Raw genomic sequence first — 13,257 nt, 5'->3', positions numbered from 1 at the left:
TTCTGCTTTGATTTGTTGAACACATATATTTACAAAAACATTTGAGGAATGTGAAGCCTACTAGATTGGGTGTTACCACACAGTGAAATACGGTATTCCTCATGGGACTAGCTTGTCCACCAGTCTAGGATTTATGTTTGTGTCACAACAATGCAGAACAGTCTGGGCTCTTTGTGGCATTGGTCCACATACAAAAACTAGCTATTTGAAGCAGAGATGTGAAACGAGATTGATGTTGATGCCGGTTAGTTTAACTAACTATCATTTGGTTAGAATGTCATAGTCATGGTGAAAGTTAATTTCAGCTCTGAGGTGATGGTCACTTCATCAGTTGTGTTTTCACGGCAACATAAAACCACAGCGTAGCACACACAAAGCCCTCATCTCTCTGTGGATTCATTCAATCTTATTTGAAAGGGCTTGATGCAATCTGATGGAATTGTCTGATGTAAATACTGGGATGCAGTGCTGCTCTCCAGCTGTGGCTTATCCCAAGGTAATAAAAATGGAACAAATCAAACCGTAATCCCTCCTCGCCATTGTTCTTGGAACCATGCAGCAAAAAAGGATCTTCTTAGCATTCTGAGTACAGTCCGCAATGAAGAATTCCTTCTTTAAACATGACGACGTGTGTGTTTGATTGTAGGATCTGTGGCCTCACCCATCCTTTGTCTCCTCCTCTTTAGGTCTCCCTGATTTTCCAGGGAGTCCTCAGCAATGGAGGTGCTGCAGTGTGATGGTTGTGACTTCCGTGCTGAGTCATACGATGACCTAAAGACGCACATCCAGGATGTCCATACAGCCTTCCTGCAACCCACGGATGTGGGAGATGGGAGTCCCTGTCAGTCCAGGTCAGAGTCTCTGAACTCTCCCAACCAGACCGAGGAGGAGGAGGAGGAGGAGGAGGAGGAGGGGGGGGAAGAGGAGCAGACAGCTCTGAACAATGAATCTCCACAAACTGAAACCGGTAAGGGCACTGCATCGCGTTATTTGTGTTGTTTATGGGCAAAGTTGACGGGGTTTTTTTTTAATGTATTGTGAGACTCTTAAAATGACATGATCAAAAGGATGTGTCAGTGTCATATATATGTCTGTGTACAGAGCTTTGAGCATCAAAAGTGATACAGAAAGAAATATACTATTATTGCTCTCTTGTACTGTAAACTTAACACCTCACTTGTGTTAAAACCAAAAAACGTTCAGCTACATTTCTATGTTATTACGAAGCAGACCATTTAACGACAAGTTCATTTTGACACTGGAGTAATTACAGTATTAGTACACATTATTTTATTCTGCCGTGTCTACTCAATTAGTCATTCATTCATTGTATTATCCATAATTGTAGTTATTCAGGGAAATGCTGACAGGTCATTTTGTTTTTTTTATTTCAGGCCTCCACTCCTTTGAAACGGACTCTGGGCATTTTTCCAGTTCTAACCAAATGCTGAACAACCAGTCAGCAAACCAGCCTAACAAAACAGCAAACCCATTTTTCCAGTGCAAGTTCTGTGTCCGTTACTTCAGATCAAAATCTCTCTTGAGTGACCACACCAAAAAGGTGCATGGCATCATAGGGGGTGCTTCATTAAGTAGTGGGAATTCACCAGGCTCCCAGACTCCCAAGCAAGCCAACTATACCATCCTAATGCATGATAACCTTGGGAAAGTGTACTCCTGCCAATATTGCACATACAAGTCTCCACGGAAAGCCAGGATCCTGAAACACCAAAAGATGTATCATAAAGGAAACCTGGATCCCCCAGAATCTCCTTCTGAGGCCGTTGATGAGTCTTGCTCTGCTGCATTATCACCTGAGGAACCCAGTGGGGAACCAGAGGATGTGGTGGAACGTAATGTTTTAGAATCCATGGTCAAACCTCTCACTAAATCCAGGGGAAACTTTACTTGTGAGTGGTGTGACTACCAGACTCTTCGTAGGGAGCGCTGGTGTGATCACATGATGAAAAAACACCGCAACATGGTGAAGATTATTTCAACCATCCAACAGCCAGAAGGCGAGGGAAGTGCTGGCTCCTCTAAATCTGATTCACCCTCCTCTCCCAGAAGCCCTCCCAACCCCAATATGGCTTCCAATGACTTAAGTGGCAATGAGGGCTCCTCAGTCAACTCCTCTGATTTCAAGGGAACTTCAGGGAATACCAAGACCACAGTTGGGATATCACCCTATCAGTATTCACAGATTCAATCAGTAGCACCTAACAGCACAGGATCATCCATATTGTCTGAAAGGTCCACCTTTCAGACAATGTCTGATATTTCCAACTCTGCCATTGACATGGACTCAAGCATGCTCAATGACGACTTCAGGAGCAGCTCGGATGACGAACTCGCCGACATTGATGATCCCAATTATACCGACCCCTTGTCAGCTGAGGATTCTGTTAAGCTGCTTCTGTCTGAAGAGGATAACAAAATGCTGGAGACTAAAGGGATACCATTCAGAAGATACATGAACCGGTTCCAGTGCCCCTTTTGTTCTTTCCTTACGATGCATCGGCGAAGCATATCCCGTCACATTGAGAATATACACCTGTCTGGTAAGACAACTGTGTATAAGTGTGATGAATGCCCCTTCATCTGCACCAGCCCTCTCAAGTTAGGCACACACAAGCAAAGCCACTCATCCTCAGACTGGGACACCATGGACTTGACCAATGAAAGCCCCGACCCACAGAACGAGTCGCCAGAACCAATGAACGGAGGAAACGTCGGTTCTAAAGTAAATGGGAAAAAGTTAAGTCCGGTCAACGATCTAAACCAGCAGAATCCCCACCGCTGCACACTCTGCAGCTTCTCCACTACCACGCTGAAAGGGCTGCGAGTTCACCAGCAACACAAGCACTCCTACTGTGATGACATGCAGGCTGCGAGCCTGGAAGGCTCCTCAAACGAGCAGCAGGACTCTGAATTGGAAACATACAGTTCTCCAAACCTTGTTAAAAAAACCCAGACTTCAATTCTTGGACTTTCGTCCAAAAAGCACTTAACAGGAAAAACAGCGAGGAAGTCCATCAATGACTTACCTTTGGATTTATCGCCAGTCAAGAAAAGGACTAGGATTGATGAAATCGCCAACAACCTCCAGAGCAAGATTAATCAGCAGCAGGAGGATCTAGTAATTAACCTGGAGGAGGTGGATGATGAAGAGGAGGGAGAAAATAACATTGATGTAGACAAAGAGGACAATGACCATGAGAGTAAAAACCACGTCTATACTTACAACACACAGCATCTTTATGTGACAGAATCAGTCAACACTCAAGAGGGAGGCAGAGCGGGGAAAAGAAAAAGTAATCCCAAATCAAAACTAAGCTCAAGAAACATTCCCCTCGCTCTGACTCTATCTGATGACGAGGAAAATGACCCTGTTGACTCGAAAGATCTTCAAGACCACAGCAGCCAAGACAGCAGAGACACGTTCCAGGAGAACGTTGAATATTCAGAGGACACTCGGACACGCTTCTACTGCAAACACTGTGATTACCACAACAAGTCGGCACGCAGTGTTAGCACTCACTACCAGCGGATGCACCCCTACATCAAGTTTAGCTTTAGATACATCCTCGACCCAGAGGATCAGAGTGCTGTCTTCCGTTGCCTGGAGTGCTTTATCGAGTATACAAATTACAATGACCTTCATCAGCACTACATGGATCACCATCCAGAAGCAAGCAACGTGCTGAATTTCAACCAGCCAGATTTGGTGTACATGTGCCGTTTTTGCTCATACACAAGTCCAAATGTCAGAAGCTTGATGCCCCATTACCAAAGAATGCATCCAACTGTGAAAATTAATAATGCTATGATATTCTCTAGCTATGTGGTTGAACAGCAGAACAAGAGTGCAGAGTCTCAAACACTGAGAGAAATCTTGAATTCCGGTCCCAAGAGTTTCACCACTTCCACCTCCACTCCCAGGTCCTCATCCAGTCCGGCTCTGAAAAGTGTCTCAAAGGCACAAGAGTCAAGCTCTGAGACAGAGGTTCTTAAAGAAACGATTGGAGGCAACGTTGTGGTCTATGACTGTGACGTATGCTCCTTTGCCAGCCCCAACATGCACTCCGTTCTGGTCCACTATCAGAAAAAGCACCCAGAGCAAAAAGCCTCATATTTTCGCATCCAGAAAACCATGAGGGTTATCTCAGTGGATGGGCCACAGCCGTCTGGCAACTCCTCCTACAACATCAACGTATCCACCACTCCAAAGTCGCCAAACGCCGTGCCATTCGCTTCAGATGAAGAGATCTACTACTGTAAACATTGTGTGTACAGTAACCGGTCTGTCGTGGGTGTTCTGGTACATTATCAAAAGAGACATCCAGAAATAAAAGTAACAGCTAAATATATTAAGCACGCCCCACCAACCCCTGGGTTAATGAAGTTAATGGATGAGTTACAGATTGCACCTCCGAAGCAGTTTCTAAAACTGTTCAACAACAACGGGCTTGATGGGTCCAGCAATTCCCACCCCAGAGGCAGTGCAGAGAAGGGGGAGGCTGAGATGCTGTTCTTCTGTCAGCACTGTGACTATGGCAACCGCACTGTAAAAGGAGTGCTTATTCACTACCAGAAAAAGCATCGGGATACTAAGGCCAACGCTGACCTGGTACGTCGGCACACTGCGATAGTACGCAGTCAACGAGAGAGAGCTCAGATGGTCCAGACTGGCAGCATCCCTGCCATGGCCCCTGCCCCGGTCGACTCAGAGAATTCTGCAACCCTTCGGTCTTTAAAGTGCAGGCACTGTTCTTATACATCTCCATATGTGTATGCTTTGAAGAAGCACCTGAAGAAGGATCATCCTACTGTGAAGGCCACAGCCATGACCATTTTACACTGGGCTTATCAAGATGGCATCCTGGAGGCTGGTTATCACTGTGAGTGGTGCATCTACTCACATGTCGAACCAAATGGGCTGCTCCTTCATTACCAAAGACGCCACCCAGAGCACAATGTCGACTACACATACATGGCCAGTAAGCTTTGGGCTGGGCCTGATACGACTGCTGCCCAGCAAGTGGGGAACTTGGACACCAAGCACTACCGGTGCAGAGATTGTGCCTTTGAGGCTTGTTCCATCTGGGATATTACCAACCACTACCAAGCTGTCCACCCCTGGGCTGTCAAAGGGGATGAGTCTGTGCTACTGGACATCATCAAAGGCAATCGTTCTCAAGACAAACTGCACCCCGCAATGGCTAAAGGACACACATCCTTACATTTTCATCAGACTGTTCATGACGAGGGAACACTGGACACCAACCCACCCCAAGAGCACCACCCCCGTCTCTCCCTGTCAAGTACTTCCATCTCAAACAACCCGTACCAGTGCACCGTATGTCTCTCTGAATACAATAGCCTCCATGGCCTCCTGACGCACTACGGCAAGAAGCATCCCGGCATGAAAGTCAAGGCTGCGGACTTTGCCCAGGAAGCTGACATCAATCCTAGTTCAGTTTATAAATGCCGCCATTGTCCGTATGTTAACTCTCGCATTCACGGAGTTCTCACTCACTACCAGAAGAGGCATCCATTGGTGAAAGTCACGGCTGAGGACTTTGCAGATGACATAGAGCAGGTCAAAGAGACTAATGAAGGGGATGACAAGTGCAAAACCCAAAGACAGGGTTACGGCGCGTACAGATGCAAAATGTGTCCCTATACTCACGGAACATTGGAAAAACTGAAAATTCACTATGAAAAATACCACAATCAGCCAGCCTCAGACATGTTTACACCTTCCCTCACACACTTTTCAGTAAGTAAAGATGAGCCAGTTGCTGAATGCAGTGCCACAATTGTATCAGAGGTTCAGGAGATAAGTGAATTTGATCGTGCCCTCTCCCAGTTCCCCATCAACAAAGGAGAGACGCACGCTGTGTTTAGGTGTCAACTGTGCAAGTACTTCTGCTCCACCAGAAAAGGTATAGCTCGACACTACCGCATCAAGCACAACAATGTTAGAGCTCAGCCAGAAGGCAAGAACAATGTATTCAAGTGTGCTCTGTGTGCATACACAAATCCCATTCGCAAAGGCCTGGCTGCACATTACCAAAAGCGCCACGACATTGATGCCTATTATACACATTGCTTGGCAGCATCAAAGACCATGACTGAAAAGCCTGACAAAGTGCTTGTGCCGGTGTCATCAGAGGCTGACGGGCCAGAGCTGAGTGAAGAGCTGAAGCTGGCCGTGGAGAGAAGGAGGTGCTCACTCTGCGCCTTCCAGGCCTTCAGCAGGAAGAGTATTGTCTCACACTACATCAAACGTCATCCAGGAGTCTTCCCCAAGAAGCAACACTCCAGCAAGCTTGGACGCTACTTCACGGTGGTCTACGCCAAAGAACCTGACACGGCCGTTGTCGAAGAGGAAAAGGAAGTGGTGGAGTCGCAACCGGAACCTGAGCCCGAGGGAGAAGTGGAGTGGCTGCCATTCAAGTGTCTAAAATGCTTCAGGCTGTCTTTCAGCACGGCTGAGTTGCTCTCCTTGCACTACAATGACCACCATAACAAGGACCTGAAACGGGACTTTGTCATCCACCCGAGCCCCGCGGAGGAAAGGATGGAGCTCTACCAGTGTGCCCATTGTGAGCTGAAGTTTTTGGCCCTCCTTGACCTCAGCAAGCACCTGATGAACCATAATGAAGAGTTCCAGAAACGGGCGATGCGTCAGGAGAGGAGGCGGCAGCTCTTGAGCAAGCAGAAAGCAGCTGAGCCACCAGAGATGAAGCCTGAGAAGGTGAGTAGAGTGCAAGGACAAAGTGTGGTCACACCTTACATGACGTTGCCCCTGTACCTGTGTATTTACTAGAATTGTCATTATTATCTTATTATAATGATCACAGTAAAGAACTGTTCCTCATTCCACTATTGTAATAACACAACCAGTTCAACTTTATGCACAGTATCACCTTATAACTATGTAACAACAATTTACAGTTATAATAACAACAGTTATTACAGTGTTACAAGGTATAGAGGCAACATGATATAAAGCGATACCAAACGTTTCATGGTGAATTTAACTTAAATTTGACATGTTTTCCTCATTGTGCATAATAAGGGACTAAATCAGCTAAATGTCATAGTGATGGAACAAGCGAAAGGAAGCTTTCTTTATAACTAGAATTAATTCTGTTAGCAGGAGACCCCTGCAGACAAAGCACCAATTGGCTTCAGGTGCAACTTTTGTGTGGAGGTCCACCCCACCCTCAGAGCCATCTGCAACCACCTGAGGAAACATGTCCAGTATGGGGAGGTCAAGGAGGGCCATGTGAAGGTAAATTATCGAATCTTACAAATTCAGTCAGTTTAGTGGTCCATATGAATTCTTACTTTTTTTAGTTTATTATAATACTAATAATATAATATTAGTAATATAATAACATTCTATGTTTTTTTTCTTTCTTTTTTTTTGTCCATCATGCATCTTGATAAACAGTGGCCTGCGAAGGTATTTGGACAGTGAAGCATTTTTTTCTTCTTTTGGCTCTATACTACAAAAGAGGATTAGTATGAGTATTTAATACAGTGTTAAAGTAGAGATTTTCAGCTGTTACTTGAGAGTATTTGTGTAAAAAATGTTTCACCATTTAGAAACAACAACACTTTTTATACATAGTCCCAATATTTCAGGGCACCAAAAGTATTTAGACAGATTAATATTTTGTCCAAATTTAGCACTCATGTTAAGTATTTGGTCACAAATCCTTTGCATGCAATAACTGCCTGAAGTCTGCGACCCATTGACCCCACCAGATGCTGGGTATCTTCTCTGGTGGTGCTCTGCCAGGCCTGTACTGCAGCCATCTTCAGTTGTTTGTTTTGAGGACGTTTTGCCTTAAGTCTCATCTTCAGCAAATGAAATGCATGTTCCACTGGATTTAAGTCTGGAGATTGACTTGGCCAGTCAAGAGCTTTCCACTTTTTGGCCCTGAAAAACTCCCTAGTTGCAATGGCAGTATGTTTGGGGTCATTGTCTTGCTATGATGAAGCGCCGTCCAGTAAGTTATTTGAGCAGACAAGATGTTTCTGTACACTTCAGAGTTCATTCTGCTGCTGCTGTCAGCAGTCACGTCATCAATGACGTTAGCCAGTTGCCTGCCATACATGCCTAAACCGTAGCACCCTGTCCATGCTGTGGATCTTGGGCCGTTCCTTTTTTCCCCCACCCTTTCCTCTTGCCATCACTCCGGTACAAGTTCATCTTCGTCTCATCTGCTAGACGACAAGACCTATTTACAGCACTCTGCAGGCTCTTTAGGTACAGTACTAACTGTAATACAGCCATCCTGTTTTTGAGGTTAACAAGTGGTTTGCACCTTGCAGTGCAGCTTCTGTAGTTCAGCTGGTGAAGTCTTCTGTGGATGATAGTCTCTGACACATCCATGCCTACCTCCTGGAGAGTGTTCCTGACCTGTTGGACAATTGTTGTTGTTTTGTTTTTTTGTTTTTAATTATGGCGAGCATTCTTCGGATACCACTGTAGAGGTCTTCCTTGGCCTTCCAGGACGTTTGTGATTTCTGCTGGTTCTTTTTAATAATGTACCAAACTGTTGATTTTGGTAAGCCTAAGGTTACCAAAATCAAGCCTCCTTCACTTTAATTGGCATCTCTTTGGTCCTCATGTTGACAGACAGCAATAGCAAATAGACTCCAAAGGCAAATGCAAAGCCTAGAATCAAGACTACACATTGACAGCTCTTTTATGCCTGCACAAATGATGTGACAGAACACACCAGAACAAACCAATATTTATACACTTACCTTCAAATAAAAGCTGACAATCTGTACGTTAACCTCCTTCTATTTGATTGATTTCAAATCCAAACATTTGGACTATAGAGCCAAAATAAGAACAGATGCTTCACTGTCCAATTACGTTTGGCACTGTATATAGAAAAGCTTTTTTATTTGTTCAGACAGACACACAGCTTGCATTTAAATGATCTCTACTCAAACTTAAATGTAACTGCTAAAGCTAGATTCCCCCAACTACCCTCTTTAAACCACTTTATTCTTCTCTCTTGACCTTTGACTCCCGCCCTTCAGAGGAGCACACACTGCTGAGGTCTATTTTACTAGGCAGGGTTCTGTTTCTAGTTTTGTTTATTGCAGTGGAGGCCCCTGGGTAGACAGTCTGTCAACTTCCCCTGGAGAAAGCAAGTGAGGTAGTCCCATTGCAGGGGGAAAAGAAACCATAACTGTGAGGGCAGTGGATAACCGTTTGGATATTAGTATTCCACTGGGGTTGCCAGGGACTTGGCAAAGGGGCACAAGCCTGAGGATTTAACGCCTCACCCAAAATGGAAGCCAAATTAAGGCCTTGTTCTTCAGGCCTCTCCAGGCGTTTCCAGACAGTAGATGGCCTGGCTGGAGTTCTGTCGGATTGAGAAGGCATCTCCATAATAGTACAAACTACTGTATATGTAGATCAGAAAATTGAGTAGCTCAGTTTAGTTTTTTTCCCCCGGTCCAAGTTAAAGTTTCAAATACGGAAGAATAAATAATGATGAAAGCTAATTATGCTATCTTGTTTTTTGTTGTTCCAGTTCCTTTAACGAGTTTACATTTCTTGCCATGTATGCTGTGGCCATCCCCTAAGAATAACACACCCACTTGGTTGAGAATAGGCTGACGATGCAAGGCTGGCAAGCTCTGTGGATGACACATCTTATTTATGGTCCTATGAAGTGCAGGGTCAGGTCCTTTTTGCAGAAATGGCGAGCTTCCTGTAGGCCATAAAAAGCCAGGTTTGCTGTCTGTGGGAGGCACAGGAACCACTTTGTGCTTCTCCAGATACAGGAAGTTGTCGGGGGTCTCTTCAAGGCTAATGTCCACCTAATCAACTGCAGTTAGAGAGCAGTATTTCCTCTGGCTAGTAATGAGGCAGCCTAATGAGCTCCAGCTTAACTGTCACTAAATTAAGAGACCCTGGCCCGTTTAGTTTTGTAGGATTCTTCATATAGCTCTAACGTACGTGCTGGCTTTACTGTATTGTCTTGTTCCGAGAGAGTGCATGAAAATAAGAAGCTATGTTCATACTGACATTTAGTTTATTCGATTTTTTTTTTTTTTTGGGGGGGGGAGAGGGGGATGGATCTATGCTATGGTTATATTGATTGAATGCGAAATCCAGAGGTCGAATAACTTGTTCAGCCATGACAGCATAACAGTCATGCCATGTTCTGGACTCTGAACCCTGTGTTCCTCTTCCTCTCCTCTTGCAGCAGGAAGTGACAGAGGTGCTGCTGTCCATCCCCGCGGAGGGCATCACTAATGGCGGCGTGGAGGAGGCGGCTGCCGCTGCCGCCGAGGCGCCCCCGGGGGAGACGGCGGGCCCGGGGGTCGCTGGGGCTCCGGTTGCCGTGGAGACGGCGGAGGCGGAGGCGGCGGTGGGGACGGCGGGGGGGATGTCTGCGGGGCAGGTGAAGGAGAGGCTGGTGGGAGGACACCCATGCGCCCAATGCGACCGCGTCTTCATGTCCATGCAGGGCCTGCGCTCCCACGAGAGGAGCCACTCTGCCATGGCCATGTTCACCCGAGAGGACAAGTACAGCTGTCAGTATTGCCAGTTCGTCTCACCCTTCAGACACAAGTAAGCATCGGGAGACTCTCTTGGTTCACTGCATTATTTTTTTTCTTCTTCTTCTTCTTCTAAGACCAAGCGCATTATTGTCGTGAGTAGTTTCCTGCGTGTGTTGATGTGTGAAAGTGTTTACTTTCACTTTCAGCGTAGCTGTCTTCTGAGTATGCTTCACGTCAGAATTTTATAGGATGCATGTTCGTTGCCTGCGAGCTCCAGTGAGACAGGCAGACATTTTGATAGTGCAATTTGTCTTATCCAAAGCTGAAAGACCTCATCTTTGTTGAGCTCCCTTGTGTAATCCGACTGTACTGCATGTGCCCTGACCCAGAAAGGAAATGCGTTCCCATGCCACCCAGGAGCCTGGGATGAAAACACAGTCATATTCCCTAGATACCTCTGTGTGGTTTGTAGACTCACTCACTAGTGATTCTAGGGAGATGGTTACACCCTACGGCCTCTGCTCAATAGTCATTGAAAATCCTGCTTGTTGTGGGTTCTCAGAGTAAAAGTTCCTGCTGGTTCCATAAAAATATTTGAAGTGTAGACTAGATCTCTCTCTCTCTCTCTCTCTCTCTCTCTCTCTCTCTCATTCCTCTATCGCTATCTCTCCATCTCTCTCTATCCATCTCTCTCTATCTATCTCTCTATCTCTCTCTCTCTCTCCACCTCTCTCTCTCTCCACCTCTCTCTCTCTCTCTCTCCACCTCTCTCTCTCTCTCTCTCTCTCCACCTCTCTCTCTCTCTCTCTCTCTCTCTCTCCACCTCTCTCTCTCTCTCTCTCTCTCTCTCTCCACCTCTCTCTCTCTCCACCTCTCTCTCTCTCCACCTCTCTCTCTCTCTCTCTCCACCTCTCTCTCTCTCTCTCTCTCTCCACCTCTCTCTCTCTCTCTCTCTCTCTCTCTCCACCTCTCTCTCTCTCTCTCTCTCTCCACCTCTCTCTCTCTCTCTCTCTCTCTCTCTCCACCTCTCTCTCTCTCTATCTCTCTCTCTCTCTCCACCTCTCTCTCTCTCCACCTCTCTCTCTCTCTCTCTCCACCTCTCTCTTTCTCTCTCTCTCTCTCTCTCTCTCTCTCTCTCTCACCCACCCTCCCTCTCACTGTCCCTCTCTTTGTTTGTTTCTCCTCAGCCTGGACAGACATGTGCAGTCTCACCATGGCCACCACAAGCCTTTCAGATGCAAGCTCTGCCCCTTTAAATCTGCATACCTGAGTCGCCTGAAGAGTCACCTGCACAAAGCACACGCAGGTAGAACACACCTCACACCTCACACCCCACAGCTCTCCATGGTTGGTTGTCTCAGCTATGCAGTTGGCTGTTATCTGAATGCATGATTTTTATACAGATGTTTGTGGATACTAAATCAACCACAACATTGTTAATTACATAGTTGTCTCCTTTGGGGATGTTTAGAATACAGCCTCTAAACTGAGTCAAATTAATATTGTGGTCTGTCTGTGTTTGGTGTTATTTTTTTCGCTTTGGATATTTTGTATTTGAAATGACTAGACTGCAGAAATTGATTACGCGGACGCAGTGAGGCATTGCTAGGGGAATAGACATGGGAGTCAATCATTCATTTCAAACGACAATGGAGTAGAACCATTTAAAAACCAATGTTGTCTCGGTTACGATTGGAGTGAACAAGAAATATGAGTCAGATCAACAATTGCCGCAGATAATCGACTCGACCAGATGCATTTAGAATTTGATTACATTTCCAGAGGTGGCCTGACATTGTCTGGTTTTCATTGTCAAAACATCATGTTTTTTCTGTTGTACATCGCATCTCAGCAGACGCTTCGCCTCGGGGTTTGATCGAAGCCTCGGTAGGTCTTGAGTTTGCTGTGGAATCCATAGCCTCTGGCATGTGGATGCTGGTTCTCTCGATAAGGTGCCAAAGTCATTCAAGGGTAGAGCAGCAGAAAATGAGTGTCAGCACCCCTCTTTGAATCAAGACTGTCTGAATGCTTTTGGCTTTACAATATAGTCTCAAGGCGATCGATTTGCACTTGAATGGTCTCTGGGGTGGTCATCATAGAAAGTGTCATAAAAGAAAATTGGCGACAGAGGTGCATGTTAAAGACTAGTACTGTGAAGGCTGGAATGCCCGACTACTCAATAAGCTGTATGGCCCCATCTCAAAGGTCTGTCTCTACCCACCAGGTTCCTCCTTCTTGCTTTATCAATGGAAGTGGGACCTTTTGCACCGTCGTCCTAGTCTTTTAGAAATTATGTTAGAATTGATGTTGCTTCCTTTTGAGCTTTGACTTGGGCAATACTATATGACGGGCTCTGTCATTATCATATTCAATGTGATATGAATAAAGATTCCTGAAGTATTGATTTTGCTGTTTATTCTTGTCACAGGCGGCGAGAACACGTATAAGTGCTTGTCCTGTCCCTTCTCCTCCATGACGATCAGCCAGCTGAAGGAACATGCTCTGACGGACCACGGAGAGTCCCTGACCCTCCCCAAGCTGCGCGCTGCCACCCAGGCTGCCCAGAAGCCCCTCAGGCTGGGCTCAGACTCTGAGCTGGCCCCCCTGACCCCTGAACTTGACGGTAAGAGCTCCCTCTGCACTGTAGACTGGGTTTTTGACAGACTTAGAGTTTTTGTTTCGTCATCCGCTGGACTAATGCAGTTT

At 45.9% G+C, this 13,257-nt stretch overlaps 1 protein-coding gene across 2 annotated transcripts in view; it reads left to right on the top strand.

Annotated features, from left to right (window-relative positions):
* The window catches only part of znf462 (zinc finger protein 462), a 36,194-nt gene that overhangs the window by 14,291 nt on the left and 8,646 nt on the right, over positions 1-13,257 (top strand). Inside the window, exons 2-7 of one of the 2 annotated variants that reach the window (XM_083669852.1) lie at positions 687-967; positions 1,395-6,763; positions 7,169-7,303; positions 10,254-10,621; positions 11,739-11,857; positions 12,980-13,174. In XM_083669852.1, coding sequence (XP_083525978.1) covers positions 718-967; positions 1,395-6,763; positions 7,169-7,303; positions 10,254-10,621; positions 11,739-11,857; positions 12,980-13,174 — 6,436 coding nt within the window. In that variant the 5' untranslated portion in view covers positions 687-717. Of the gene's footprint in view, positions 1-686; positions 968-1,394; positions 6,764-7,165; positions 7,304-10,253; positions 10,622-11,738; positions 11,858-12,979; positions 13,175-13,257 lie in introns of both variants that reach the window. The other variant, XM_083669851.1, reaches the window with a different exon arrangement.

The sequence above is a fragment of the Argentina silus genome, assembly GCF_951799395.1.
Source record: "Argentina silus genome assembly, chromosome: 5".
Classification (NCBI taxonomy): domain Eukaryota; kingdom Metazoa; phylum Chordata; class Actinopteri; order Argentiniformes; family Argentinidae; genus Argentina; species Argentina silus.
The sequence above is the reverse complement of the archived record's forward strand: the minus strand, read 5'-3'. Positions and strand labels throughout refer to the sequence as shown.